The sequence below is a fragment of the Cryptomeria japonica genome, chromosome 2 (genome assembly GCF_030272615.1).
Source record: "Cryptomeria japonica chromosome 2, Sugi_1.0, whole genome shotgun sequence".
Lineage (NCBI taxonomy): Eukaryota > Viridiplantae > Streptophyta > Pinopsida > Cupressales > Cupressaceae > Cryptomeria > Cryptomeria japonica.
In genome coordinates, this window is record NC_081406.1 from 123,617,861 (window position 1) to 123,632,828 (window position 14,968).

At 38.0% G+C, this 14,968-nt stretch overlaps 2 protein-coding genes across 2 annotated transcripts in view; both read right to left on the bottom strand.

The window, feature by feature from the left end:
* Positions 1-6,473: 6,473 nt before the first annotated feature.
* LOC131859464 (cyclin-dependent kinase F-3-like) lies at positions 6,474-7,235 on the bottom strand. The gene has a single exon (XM_059213228.1). The coding sequence runs from the start codon at positions 7,233-7,235 to the stop codon at positions 6,474-6,476; it is 762 nt and encodes a 253-aa protein (XP_059069211.1).
* A 3,817-nt stretch (positions 7,236-11,052) lies between these two features.
* LOC131039187 (cyclin-dependent kinase F-4-like) overlaps positions 11,053-14,968 on the bottom strand; it is a 31,582-nt gene continuing 27,666 nt past the window's right edge. Inside the window, exon 3 of the mRNA XM_059213231.1 lies at positions 11,053-11,240. Within this exon, the coding sequence (XP_059069214.1) occupies positions 11,053-11,240 (188 nt within the window). The remainder of the gene's footprint in view (positions 11,241-14,968) is intronic.

Here is a 14,968-nt window from a genome sequence, read left to right on the forward strand (position 1 = left end):
TGATTGACCAAAACCTATGCATATGATTAAAACTTTATTCGCACACAGATAATCCCATAACCCATACCATGATCTGCAAAGAGATCTTACATCATATTTATACCAACCTGGGACCTAAACAATTAGGTCAACCATCTAAAAGATAATACAATAAATCTGTTACATAATCCCGCAAACCAATGATAAACCAAGTCAACCTAAGTCTGAAACAACATAAACCAAACAATAAATCCAACTAGTGATGCATTAGGAGCATCAACCAACACGTTACATAAACCAATCCATTACCTAGCAGAATAACACTTGACCCAAAATAGGTTGCCATAAGCCAAATGAAACACCACGAACAACTAGAACACAAACATGATAACCATTAGCATCTCAATAACCTTCTAGAAGCCGCATGATACAGGAGCATCCCTGATCGATGGGCCATCTTGCATCAACAAAAATATTTCCTTTCAATTTTTGTTCTTGTTTAGTTCTTTGTGTAGTTTTATGTGTTCTTACCGATATGCACTGGTAGTTGCTTGTTCTTCGTGGAAAATCATATTTACATTTTTCATATGGTTTCATGTGCTTGATTCCATATTTTTAGTTCATTTGGATTCTTTTCCAATCATTTATCGCTTCCCATTGACTGTTTCTAGGTTCCAAGACAGTTCTCGTTTTTACCGATTAGTTTTCCTTCATTACCGACGTGATTCTTGGTGTGTGAATCCATTTTGGGTCTTTTCCAATGTTCTTTGGTGTGTGGCCAGCCTTCCCACTGAACCACATCACTTGGTTGTTATTTTCTGGAAAGACTTATCTAATTCTTAGGGGTGACTTAATTACACGTTTCATTTTCCTGTATTGGTGAATGTAATCTTACGACGTCGACCCACCTGTGTTCCAGCGGGTATAAATATGATGTTAGGTAAAAATTCACAAGGCTAGAGGAATTAGAACTTAGAATAAGGATTGAGATTCGCATGTTATGATCCAGTTGATTCTTAGAGTCTCGGTTGGATAGTATCTAGCTTAAAGTTTGCATGTAACCAGTTAATTATCGAATGTTCTTTGATGATAATATAATGATTGCGAGATGATTGTCAAAATTTCTATGGCTTTAATATGATTTTTTTATGTGAATTTGTTATGTTTTCTTATTGCTTTCGTTGTGTCTCTCTGGCTACATAAGTTGGTTGACTTTTTTGAGGGTTTTGACCGGTTATGGCTACATCAAGTGGTATCAGAGCTTGTTATGGACCGGTTGGTGGAAGAATCATTTGTGAACATTGAGGCACTCCTTGGGGTGGACAGACCACCAATTGGAGGCAAGTTGCACATGTGTTCAATAGATCATAGAGGGGAGGCAATTGAAACCGGTAATCAGATCGCTAATTTGAGGCAGTTCACCAGAGTGGAAGAAGAGATGTTGCCGAGGAGAACAAACCCTCAGAGGGTAGAGCAGATGATGGAAGACTTCAAGAATGAAGTGAGCAATGAAATCCAAAATGCTTTGGCTGGTTTGTGAAGAAACCCTGATTATGAGGATGAATATGAGGAAGTCGGTGAAGAGATTGAGGAAGCTGAAGGATCTGAAGATGAAAGAGAGAAAAGATTCCTGAGAGCAGTGGTGCAAGCGAGTAAAGTGCATAAAGTTGAGGTTTCTAACTTTTCTGAAACACTGAACTCAAAAGATCTGATTGATTGGATTGAAGAGTTGGAGGGCTATTTTGAGTTTGAGGATGTCAAGGACCCACAAAGAGTGGTTGGCACAAACTAAGTTGGAAGGGAACGTTACCTTATGGTGAAAAGAGTTGCAGAAAAACAGAGTGGAGAATGTTGAATTGAAGATCACCTAGTGGAGACAAATGGTTACAATATTAAAGGCCAAGTTCATATTGCGAGACTATGAATTGGAGTTTTTCAAGAAGTTGTAGAACCTGAAATAAAGAAACATGATTGTGAAGAAATATACTAAGGAATTCTACAAAGTGGTAATCAGATCTAGACATAGAGAGATGGACAGAGAGAAAGTGGCGAGGTATGTCAATGGAATTGCTTTTAACATTCAAGATGAGATGAGTATGTTGAAGGTTTCCATAGTTGAAGAAGCTTACCAGTATGCTTTAATTGTTGAGGAGATGGTGAGAAGAAGACAACCAAATAAGGGAAAGGAGAAATTCAAGATGATTGATAACTTATGAAGAAACCGGTTGAAGAAGAGGAGTCAAAATGTAAGTGGAATAAAGAACTAGAGTAGAAGACACCGAGGAAAGGTAGCAGTAGTACCAGTAGAGAATTTATTGGCAAATGCCTCAAGTGTGGAGAAACCGAGCATAGATGAACTATGAATGTAAGCAAATAATTTCAAGAAGTTATGTGGAAAGTGAGGAATCAGATGGTACCGGATTTGACTATGCACCGAAGCAGGGAGAATCCCTTATCTTAAACAGAAAGATACCAGATCTACTCAGAGGAAGAGTCTTTTCCGAACTGTATGCAAATCGGGTGGTAAGTGTTGGAAGGTCATTGTAGATAGTGGAAGTATTGATAATTTAGTATCTGAGGAGATGGTTGTGAAACTTGGATTGTAGAGGCTTAAGAATCCTTGTCCTTATGAGGTGAGTTGGTTACAAGATTATCAGAAGATAGAGATAAAGGAGCAGTGTTTGGTGAGTTTCAATATTGGGCCTTTCAGAGATGAAGTTTTGTGTGATTTTGTGTCCATGAGTGTTTTTCATGACTTGCTGAGAAAACCTTGGCAGTATGATAGAGGAGCTATTTATGACTATATAATAAACCTGGTTACTATTGAAAAGGATGGGTAGAAGTTCACATTGATTTCTTTGAAGGAGAAAGAGGAGGTGAAGAAATTAAGTGCTGAGAGAAGTTGCACTACTGAGAAACCAGTGATAGGGGCTATACCGGAAGGTTTGATGGAACCGGTTGCAGAGGTCATACCAGAGGTTTTGAAGGAAGATTAGATGGAACCGCTTGTAGAGGTTATATCAGACAAAGACATGGGCTTGCAGAGCGATCTGACAGTTTAGCCTAGTGGACAAATGGAACCGGTCAATAGAGAGCTTATGGTGACAAACTGGATGAAGTCTTATGGAATAATCAATTTAGAGTTGCAGAAATGGAAAGAGTGACAAAGGGAGTCAAAGGTTAGAGAAGCCGGTTGAGGCACCAGACAAGCTAAAGCAGAGGTTAGCAAATAAGGTTGAGATGTTTGGATCAGAAATGAGCATGGGATCTTCATTTTGAATCCTTTTAGATGTTCATGAGTTGCCTTTCATGAAAACTCTTTTTCAACCTAGGCTATTTGATGCAGGAGAATCCCCGGTCGATGAGCCATTTTGCTTCAACCAAAAATATTTCCCTTCAATTTGTGTTCTTGTTTAGTTATTTGTGCAGTTTTATGTGTTCTTACTGGTATGCGCCGGCAGTTGCTTGTTCTTCATGGCACATCTTATTTTCATTTTCTAGATGGTTTTATGTGCTTGATTCCATATTTTTCAATTCATTTGGATTATTTTTTGGTCAGTTGTCACTTTTGGTTGACTGTTTCTGGGTTCCAGGACAATTCTTGTGCTTACCGGTTGGTTTTCCTTCATTACCGTTGTGATTCTTAGCATGTGGATCCATTTTGGGTCTTGTTTAATGTTCTTTGGCATGTAGACGACCTTCCTATTGAATCGCATCACTTGGTTGTTATTTTCTGGTTCAAAGATTTATCTAATTCTTAGGGCTAACCTAATTACATGTTTCATTTTCCTGCATCGGTGAATGTAATCTTATGAGGCCAACCCCAATATGTTTCGGTGGGTATAAATATGATGTTAGGTAATCATTTGTAAGGGTAGAGGAAGTGGAACTTAGAATAAGGATTGAGATTTGCATGTTGTGATCTAGTTGATTCTTAGAGTCCCAATTGGATAGTATCTGACTTGAAGCCTGCATGTAATCGGTTAATTACCGGATGTTCTTTAATGATAATATAATGATTGTTGGATGATTGTAGAAAGTTCTATAGCTTTAATATGATTTGTTTATGTGAATTTATTATGTTTGGTTTCTTCTTTCGTTATGTCTCTCTCACTGCATAAGCTAGTTGACTCTTTTCAAGGTTTTTACCAGTTATGGCACCACTTATCGTATTCATCAAAAGATCTTCATCAAAGCCACATCAGTAAAACCCTTACCGGTAGCCAAAAGGTTTACTAGAACATATGATAGCATCCATATTATCAAATCCTTAACCAACTGAATGTGATATACATCAGGAACACATGAATAACCAATTCCAACAGTCGGATCAAACCAGAGACAAATCTCCAGATCAACATCAAAGACCAACTACTCTATCGGAAGTCGCTAGACAACAAAAATGCTAGTGTTACATCAATGACAAACATCAATGCAACACATAATCAATTCCTCCAAATTGCCAACAATATGTATATGTATATGTGTGTGTGTGTATATATCTGTGTGTGTATGCACACATATACATATATGTATATATACACACATATATATGTATGTATATATGTGTGTGTGTGTATACATGCATATGTTCATATCTCTCTCTCTCTATAGTGTCAAAACCCCAATCGCATTTTGATCTATAGATTTTGCAACACTCTCCCTCTCTCTTTGTCTATAGTGTCAAAACCTCAATCAAGTTTTGGTCACTATAGACATTGCAAGACTCTCCCTCCCTCTTTGTCTATAGTGTCAAAACCCCGGTCGAGTTTTGGTCACTATAGACATTGCAAAACTCTCCCTCTCTCTCACATGGGGGCTTCATTGGCTAGGCAATATTATATCGTGTGCATTCATATTGGGGAGTTTAATATCCCCAAAATCAGGGTACAATATATTTCAACACATGAGAACATGTCTTTGACCTATCATGATTACTAGGAAAAATAGATTAGTTGGCTAAATAACACAAGAATCTACAAAAAATAAGAAATCAATAATTTCAACCTTCAAAGAATACAAGATATCCAAGTCTAATTGTTTATGAGCATCTCTCATAGCATACTTCCTAGAGATGTCAATAAAACCTCAGACATTATAGAAAATAAAATTCATTCACAAGAATCATAAGGAATGTCGTCTCTATCAAACTCTCTAAGAGAAGAATAATGAACCTATAAATTAACATAATCAAGAAAATATTAAATTGGATGTTGAGAATTAACATCTTTCTTTCTCCTACAAAAACATTTCTCCCCCCATCCTAATGGACTACAAGAACAATGTAGGTGCACATGAGGAGAAAATTAATAGTATTCTCTAGATGTGAAGATAAAACAAATCTCAACTATAAAATTCTAAAAAAAGTGGGCTAAGAAACCTCACTAATAGAAGAAGCTACCTCTTTCCCCTTCTCTAGAGGATTTGGAGACATTCTTGTCCCCTCTCTATAGGACAATCCTTAATCTTATTATTAAATGACTAACACCCAAGGCAAATATTTAGCAAGCTAAGGTAAAAACATACTAGGTGTGACACAAATTGCCAATTTATATATTCGCAAACTCTTTTAGATTCTTAGAAATATCAACCTCTACACACACTTTTGTGTGTGAGTCAAATAAAATTTATAAAGCTCCACGAAAATGACCTTGCCAAGTGAGATAGCAATAGTGGCTAGAATTTCAAGAAGGTAAATGTAGGCCTAGAAATTTAAGCCAAATAGGTATACAAAGCATCTTTTCATCTAGGATAAAACAAAGTTGGATTTCCAAAGTGGAAAAACCAAGGGAGAAGCAAAAACATACCCTGAGTCATGTTTAAAGATAACCACTACATGACTAACCTTAACAAAATAGAAAAGAAAAAACCTTTAATAAGATTTTGGACTATATTAACCCAAATCCTTTGTAGAGCCCAATAATTATTAACCCATTCTCTAAGCATATTTTCTAGGAGAGTTCTCCCAACAAAATATTCTTAAGAATAAAATACCCTAGCCATTTACAAGCATTATCAAACTCAAGAATATAATACGTTATATGCTAAAAAGATCAAATTACTTGCATTGTGAAACTTTCAAGAACACTTGCTCAATTGAACCATTGTCCAAAGTTGAAAAACTATCAACATCAAATGAAACTAGTATTACCATTTTCAAATAAAAAAAACCTAATAAAAGCAAAGATCAAGAGGTTTCCTATATCAAAGTCATGGCGTGACATGAGAATGAAAAGGGACTTCTAAAAGAGACCCAAAGCCTTCATAAATAACTATTTTGATTTACTATTGTTTTCCCTATTTTAATAGATAATGGATTTAATCCGATCCACACATTTTTATTCATTTTTATATTAAACTTGAACACATACAACATTTAGTATCGGTTGACTTAATCCAATACATAATGTTAAAGCTATTTATGTACATTTATTGAATGTTCTCCAAGTAAGCCAGGCATTGTACTAAAATACCAAATCTAATCAGAAAAACAGTTAACGCCATGCACGTTGATTTGAAATTATACCTGAACCTTTTTCTGTGGAAATCCTACCCGAACACTTTTCTTTAGAATTTCTTGAAATTCTACCCACACATCCTTGAATGCTTCTTTCTTCTTTCTCAATGTTAAAAACTTCGGAGCCATAAAATACCACATTCCGCAATAGCACACTATTCGTTTGATACCCGAAAAACTTTGGATTCATAGTATTATTAAATGACTGGAAAAAAGGGTGGTTGAGTGCTTGTTTTACAGTGGGTCTGCGTTTGGGATCCCACGAGCACAAATGCTTTACAAGGTCAATCACTTCCTCACTTGCAGTCGACATTAATCTACACAAATTCTTCCTACAATTCTCCCCATCAAACTGTTTTGGAAACCGGTAGTCCAATGACTCTACTAACTTCAATCCCTCAGGCCATGTCTTTTCATTGGGGCATCCAATCATAAAGCATATGTTATAAATCAGATTTCTCCAGTCACTTCTACTTCCAAAAATGGGTTCAAGACCATAGAATTGAGCTATTATGACTCCAAGTGACCACATATCAATGGCGAAATCATAGGATGATGATTTGAGCAGAAGTTCAGGCGCATAGGCTATGGTTGCAACATTTGGATCCAAGGGCTCGTTCTTTTCCATTTTCTCCTTCAAGTTAATAGCAAGCCCAAAGTCTAAAATTTTGATGTTGTTTCCCTTCAGCAAGAGATTTTTAGGCTTGAGATCACGATGGCAATACCCAAGTCCATGCATGTATTCCAGAGCTTTCAAAATCTTAAAACACAGTCTCTAAACTGTTCTACTCAAGGAGGGTTCTTTTCTATTTTTAATGATTCTCCATAGATGAGAGTCCATGTATTCTAGTACTATATGGAGGTGCCCTCCTTCCTCGTAGGTGTCCCGCAGTGATACAATATTGGGGTGTTGAAGTGCACGTAGAGACTTCTCTTCTTCCTTGAAGAGGGATTCATAAAACCTGTCATTCTTTTTCTTTTGCAATCTTTTGATCGCCACTACTTCATCAGTCCATTTGTTAATGGCCTTCCAAATAGTCCCATAACCACCTTCTGCCAACTTCTCAATTAGTCAGTATTTACCCATCGTTTTGCTTCCTTTGGGTAGCAAGCATGCCTCTAAATTAATGTTTTTGGTGGATACGACTAGGAGTTGTGTCCTTAGTTGCAAAGGTTGCAACTCTTACTTTTTCTAAATTTTATCATAACATAATTAACTTTTTTTCTAGTTTTAAAATAAGAAATACATCATAGGATGAATTAAAACTAAGTAGTGTCCTCTAAGGCTAGATGTAGGGACTACTCTTTAAGAATATCTATTATTCTAAATTGATTTTTAATAATTTGTTAGAATATTCAAAATGTTGTTAGCTTTAAATTAAATTCATAATAGATCAATTAAGTTTATTTAATATTTAAATGTCTATATACGAGAATATTAACATAATAAATCAACTTAATACAATAAGATTTCAACTTTCTAACATTGTTTTTATCAATATAAAATATGCAACAAATCAATTGATTTTGTTTTAGTATTTAAATATTTGCTTACAAGTATTTGATATAATATTAATATTTTATAACTTGAATTAACTATAATTAAATTTTAAAGTTTATGATTTTTTAAATTAATATCAATTAATATTAAAATTATAGCAAACCTATAATTATAGTTATGATATATAGTAAACAATATTATCATTGTAATTCAATAAGTACAACAATTATAAAATAGTTACATTAGAGGTCTAATTATACATTTTAGGGTGGATGACGAAAGGATATAAAGTACAGGTAATGTAAACAAGAAAAATATATATTAAATAGAGTTTTGAATTCACACTACAACATAATTAAATTATTTATGTATAAACTCGGTGTAGAATAATTAATGATCTTACTCATTTCAAGGAGGTTTGTGCTTAGGGTTGTCTTGATATTTCAATCTTAATTATTTATTTACATTTGAATCTTCTCACCAGTGGTCATCTATACATTTCATGGCTATGTGTCTAGCTTGAATTTATTCTTTTAAAGTTATTACTAGCGAAATAATTCAACATTTGTGTTTGTATCTTGTTTCTTAATATTTGGGCCAAGATGATCAATTCTTGGTTAGTGTTACCTTAGTGCATCATGTATGGCTATATAAAAGGGTTAGACAACCTAGTAAAATTTGGTAAACACAATCACACATCAACACATGAGAATGCCAAATATACATGGAAACCCAGAAGGTAAAAACCATAGTGAAAATAATTGCTTAGATCTAATGCCCAAATCCAACCTCACAAAGATAGTGGAGAACTTACAATATTTTGTAGGCACCAACCCACAAGAATTACAACTCAATATGGAGACACCAATCCCCAAAGATAGTTACATGAACCAAACCATAAGAGACACCAATCCCCTAGTTCAAGAACTAAGCACTAACTCATACATTGAGGTATCAAGCTCAATTACAAGCAAGAGACACAACAGATATATTATGTGGACCTTCACAACTCAAACTTCAACATCTAGCTGATATGATCTACATCAAAACACTCATGATGTATAATATTTGTATCTTACTTTACACACATCAACACATATGTACTACTCCTAACTGAGTAAACAACTTGCATGAACCTAGATAAATAATTTATATGCATTCTAATGTAAATTGCATTTACATGTCAACCTAGAATATATTTACAATATATTTAAGTCAACTACAAATATTTTTCTTATATCAAACATGTAGTTGTCTTAGTCCTAAAGCCAACACATTAAACTAGGTGTAAGGACACGCTATGTGTTACCCAACATGAACTCGATTGGTCCCATATTACCTTCAATAGGGACACACTATACGTGTCACCCAACATGAACTCAACTAGTCTCAAATTACCTTCATATTCTTCCTCCAATTGGCTTACCATTCCCTTGTGCATCCATTAAAAACATCAAAATAGATAACTGTCTATCATAGTGTGCATTTAGGAATAGTCACAACCTTATTGCCATTTAAGATCAACCTCTAAAACTCTATAATATGATACATCATATGTAACTTTACTTTATTTCCAAATTAAAAGTCATAAACATCAAGTGTGCTAGATTGTGGTACCAAACACCAAGACAAATGCAATAGGTGCACATATTGTCTCTAATAAATAGACCTCATAATCCTACCATAGACACTTTTGAACCTCTACAAATGTAACCTGATTAGACTTTTATTTTTTAAATAACCCAATTAAGCTTTTTATTTATTAAAACGCAATCGAGTTATGCTAATTTATATTCACACACACACACACACACACACACACACACACACACACACACACACATGCATATACATATACATATACATACACATACACATACACATACACATACACATACACAGACACATAGATATACACACACACACACATATATATATACATACATACATGTATATATATACATCTACACACACACACACACACACACACACACACACACACACACACACACACATACATCTACACGCACATATAAACATATACACATATACACATATGTATATAGAGATGTATATATATGTGGGTGTATGTATATGTATATACGTATGTGTGTGTGTGTGTGTATATATATAGAGATAGATATATATATACACATGCATACATATACATATACATATATTTGCATATATATACATATGTATGTATGTACGTATGTATGTATATGTATATATACATATGTGTTAGAGTAATTGGGTCTTTACTTGATTAATTAAACATTATTTGTTTAATTCTTTAAGTTTCCAATTATCTTTTTACACTTAAGCTAACTTTAGGTGCATATAATTAATTATTTTAATTAATTATTATGTGCAAACCTAGGGTTTTTCGTTTTTAAGGTTTCTTGACCTATTAGAGGTTACTTTTTCTTTTCATTGTATTAATCTTTTCACAATACTTTTTCCTGGTGAATTGGAGCTCTCTTGTTTGGAGAATAGTTTTTCCTGTGTTTTTCTTGTTCTTCAGATTTTGCTTCATTGCTTCTCCTTGTAACAGGTTATTCGGCTTACAGATGATCGTCAAGCTACTGTGGGGTTGTATTTCTCAACTCCTATATGGTATCAGAGCTTCAGATCTACAGCTACCTGTTCGTGTTTTGAGATTTTTGGCTTTGGAAGTAGATCTGGGGTTTCAGACATTTTTTTTGTGTGCTTAGGGTTAAGGTTTTTTTTTCTGAACACTTTGGGCCTAAACGGACCTCACCATCGTACTCAGAAGACCCAAAAACCCCTATAGTCATATAAAATTTATCCATTTTTGACCTTAAAAAAAATGCATTAAAAAAAAAGGGTTTTTTAAAAAACTTACCTTTTAGGGTACTGGACCTGATAGTCCAACGCCGTACGGACCTGTCAGGCTGGCCCCACAGGCACCGCCGGCCTTCTCCCCGGCTCCGGCTCCAGCGTCTTTCCCCGGCTCTAGCGACTTCCCTGGCTCCGGGCTCCGGCGTTTCTCCCCGCGGCGACTTCCCCGGGTTCGGGCTCCGGCATTTCTCCCCTACTCCGGCAACTTCCCCAGCTCCGGGCTCCGGCGCACCACCTCCGCTCTAGCGCCACTTCCACCAGGCCGCACCACCTCCACCCGGCTGCTCTCTGCTCTGCTAGGCCATGCCACCTCCGCCCAACCGTTGCGCCGCTCCGCCCCAGCAACACCTCCGCCTGGCCCGAGGGCCACCTCCGCCCGGCCTGAGCCCCACCTCCACCCGGAGCACCACCAGCCCCTCCTCTCTAGTCTTTTTGAGAGGGGGTTGGTTTTTTGGGCCTACATCGTGCATCCGGAGTCGGATTTTGGCGAACGAATAGGCATTGGAAAGGTGATTCCAAGCCAGACCTCGTAGTGGTGGAATTTTTTCCTGGATCTATTGTTTGACTATGTTTTTTACCAGTCAAAGTCAGGCTTCTTTTTTGCACTTTCAGGGTCTTAAAATGGGCAAACGGACTCCTTTTTTTGAAAACGAATAGGCGTTGGAAAGCTCTCAACATGCTCTATTCAGATTTGTGATCTTTTTTCTCAGAATTTTCACCAGGTACATGAGATATCAATTTGAATTTTTTTTGCTTATGCACTACTTCCTTCTCATTACTATGTACTAGGATTTGGGTTTCTCCATTGTGGGGGGGTGTTTTTTTTCTCGCTTTTTGTCATTTATATCAGAAATCAGGAACACCTAAACTCTCAAAACAAACAAACCCTTCTGCATCTTCTGTCTATTTTGAAAGATCACATAATAAAAACAACCAACAAGCAGGTGCAGGTGCAGGTGCAGAGTTTTTTTTCTTTGTTCTCATGGCAGATCCTTCAGTTGAGTTGTTGACTTCACACAACTATCACACCTAGAAGCCCCGCATCACAAGGCTTCTCAGGTCACGAGGGTTGTGGGCTACTTTGGATGAGGTTCAGCCAGACCTTCACCGTCCTTATGAGGTTCTTATGTACCAGAACAAGCTGGATGAGGCTATGGGTTTGATCACTTTGCATGTCTCCGATAGTCTTCTATTTTATCTTGATGAGTTGCTTACTCCTTGAGATATGTGGTTGAAGTTTGATTCTCTCTTCAGGAGGGTCAATGAGATTCAGGCATTACAGATTGAGGCAGAGTTGACTTCATTGTTACCTGATACCTTTCCCACTATTGAGGATTTTTTGAACAAATTCAAGACCACCAGATCTGTTCTTCAGGGATGTGGAAAGAACAAGACTAATACAGAGTGCATTCATTTGATTCTTTCGAAGCTTCGGGGTCCCTTTCAGTTTTTTGCCTCTGCTTTCTACTCCACCATGGATGGTTTGGGTACTAATTTCACCATGCCTAGCTTTGATGTCTTTTGTGAGCACTTGTCTCATGAGTAGTCTCATCTTTCTCAGTTGGATACGCTCTCAGGCTCCAAGAACAAAGCATTGGTTGCTCAGTCCTCTAAGGCAAAGGACAAACAGAAGCAAAAACCGAAGCCGAAACAGCCTTCTGCAAGTAGTGAGAATTCCTCCAAGCCTGCTCCTAAGTCTGATTCAAAACCAGTTCCTCCCAAACAAGGGAAACCTTCACAGTCCAGTGAGTCTTCCTCCAAGACTAAGAAGAAATCATCAGACACTTGCAGTTTTTGTGGGAAGGATGGACATCCAGTTTCCAGGTGTTGGAAATGATTAGAGGCTTTAGAGGAAGCCATGTAGCAGCATCACATTTCCTCACCTTAGGCATCTTCTCCTTCCACAGGGAAAGGTCATGCTCTCACTGCTAGAGCTTCGACCTCTGGGTCCACTTGGATTCTAGATTCTGGTGCTTCTCACCATATGACACACACTCAGCAGTTGGTTACTTCTCTTGCCTCTTGTGGTATTTCACAGATTGCAGTGGGTGACTCAGTTCAGCTTTCCATCTTGGGTTCTGATTCTGTCTCTTTGGATGGGGATACTCTACAGGATGTTCTGGTTGTCCCTGACATCTCGACGAACCTCCTATCCATTTATCAGATTTGCCACTCTGGCTCTGGTAAGATAGTTGAGTTCTCACCACATGATGTGGTTATTCGGGACCTCCATGACCCTGATTTGGTTGTGGCTTCTGGTAGTGTGGATTCTGCATCTCGTCTCTATAGATTTGATGAATTTGAGCCCTCTTCGGGTACAGGTTCATCTCTCATAGCACATGCAGATTCAGTGAGTAAGCTTTGGCATGAGTGATTGGGCCATGTCAATTACAGATATCTTTAGCAGATGAGTACACAGGCACTTGTTCTTGGGCTCCCACAGATTTCCTACACTACTGGTGTTTGTCATGGTTGTGTTCTTGGCAAGCATCGCCGAGATCCCTTTCCGAAGGGAAGAGCCTCTCGTGCTTTGGCACCCTTGGAGTTGATTCACAGTGATCTCATGTCATTTCCCACTCCTTCTTTTTCAGGGGCCAAGTATGTACTCATGTTTATTGATGACTTCTCCAGACGCACATGGGTGTACTTTCTTAAGTACAAGTCTGATGTCTTTGATTCATTTCGAATCTTCAAGACATTTGTCGAGAAGCAGTCTAGCTATTCTATTCGGTGGATACATACAGATAATGGGGGAGAGTATGTGAATCAGGCTTTCAGAGATTTTTGCACTAAGCATGGTTTGCAGCATCAGTTTACTGTTCCCTACACCCCTCAGCAGAATGGTGTTGCTGAACGCAAGAACAGAACTTTACGGGAGATGGCGAATTGTATGATTCAGTCCAGGTCCATGGATTCATCTTTTTGGGCTGAGGCAATCAATTGTGCCAACTATATTCAGAATTGGATGCCTCACAAGGCTATTCGACATATGACTCCTGAGGAGGCTTAGTCTCATGACAAGCCTGATGTTTCCTTTTTTCGGGTATTTGGTAGTGAGGCATGGGCCTTTATTCCTGATGCTCAGAGGAAATCCATGGAGCAGAAGAGCCGACCACTCATTTTTGTTGGCTACTGTGAGGATGTTAAGGCATACAGGTTGTTTGATCCTGATTCCAAAGAGGTCCTGTTTCGAGGGGATGTTCAGTTTGATGAGCGTCTTCCCACAGTGGATACCCCGACTCCAGTGTTTACTCCTCTGCCTACTCCGGCCACTGCACCACTTCAGGATCTTTTTGAGGATGATTCTGATGATGGTGTTGATGATCCACCATCCCCACCTCCACCATCCCCACCTCCACCTACTCCACCTCAAATGCCCAAGTGGGCTCGCCTTACTGTTGCAGCAGCAGGTCCTCTGGTTGGTGATCCTTCACATACTCATCGCACTCGTTCTCACATAGTGGGTTCTAGTCTTTTGAGTCATGCTCTTTCAGATGATCCTTAGAAGTTTTCAGAGGTGACAGGTCACCCTGAGTGGGATTGTGCTATGGAGGAGGAGTATTCTTCTTTGATGAGGAATCATACATGGGATCTCTGTCCTCTTCCTAAGGGCAGAAAGATGGTTAGGTGTCGCTGGTTGTATCGCACTAAATATGTTGCTAATGGTTCCATTGATAAGTACAAGGCACGTCTTGTTGCTAAGGGTTTTTCACAGGTTGAGGGTATTGATTACTCCAAGACATTTGCCCCTGTAGCCAAGATGAATTCCATTCGCTTTGTACTTTCTCTTGCAGCTTCTCGGCGTTGGCCTGTTTTTCAGATGGATGTGAAGAGTGCCTTCTTGCATGGGGATCTACAGGAGGAAATCTACATGGAGCAACCTCAGGGATTTGTGCAGGATAGTTCTTTGGTTTGTAGACTTCGGCATTCATTGTATGGTCTCAAACAGGCCCCTCGGGCTTGGTATGAGAAGATGGACTCTTTCTTGCTCTCCATTGGGTTCTCCCGTAGTCATTCTGATCACACCATCTACATTCAGCTTCTTGAGGGTGACATTTTGATTCTTGTGTTATATGTTGATGATCTTCTCATCACGGGTAGCTCATCCT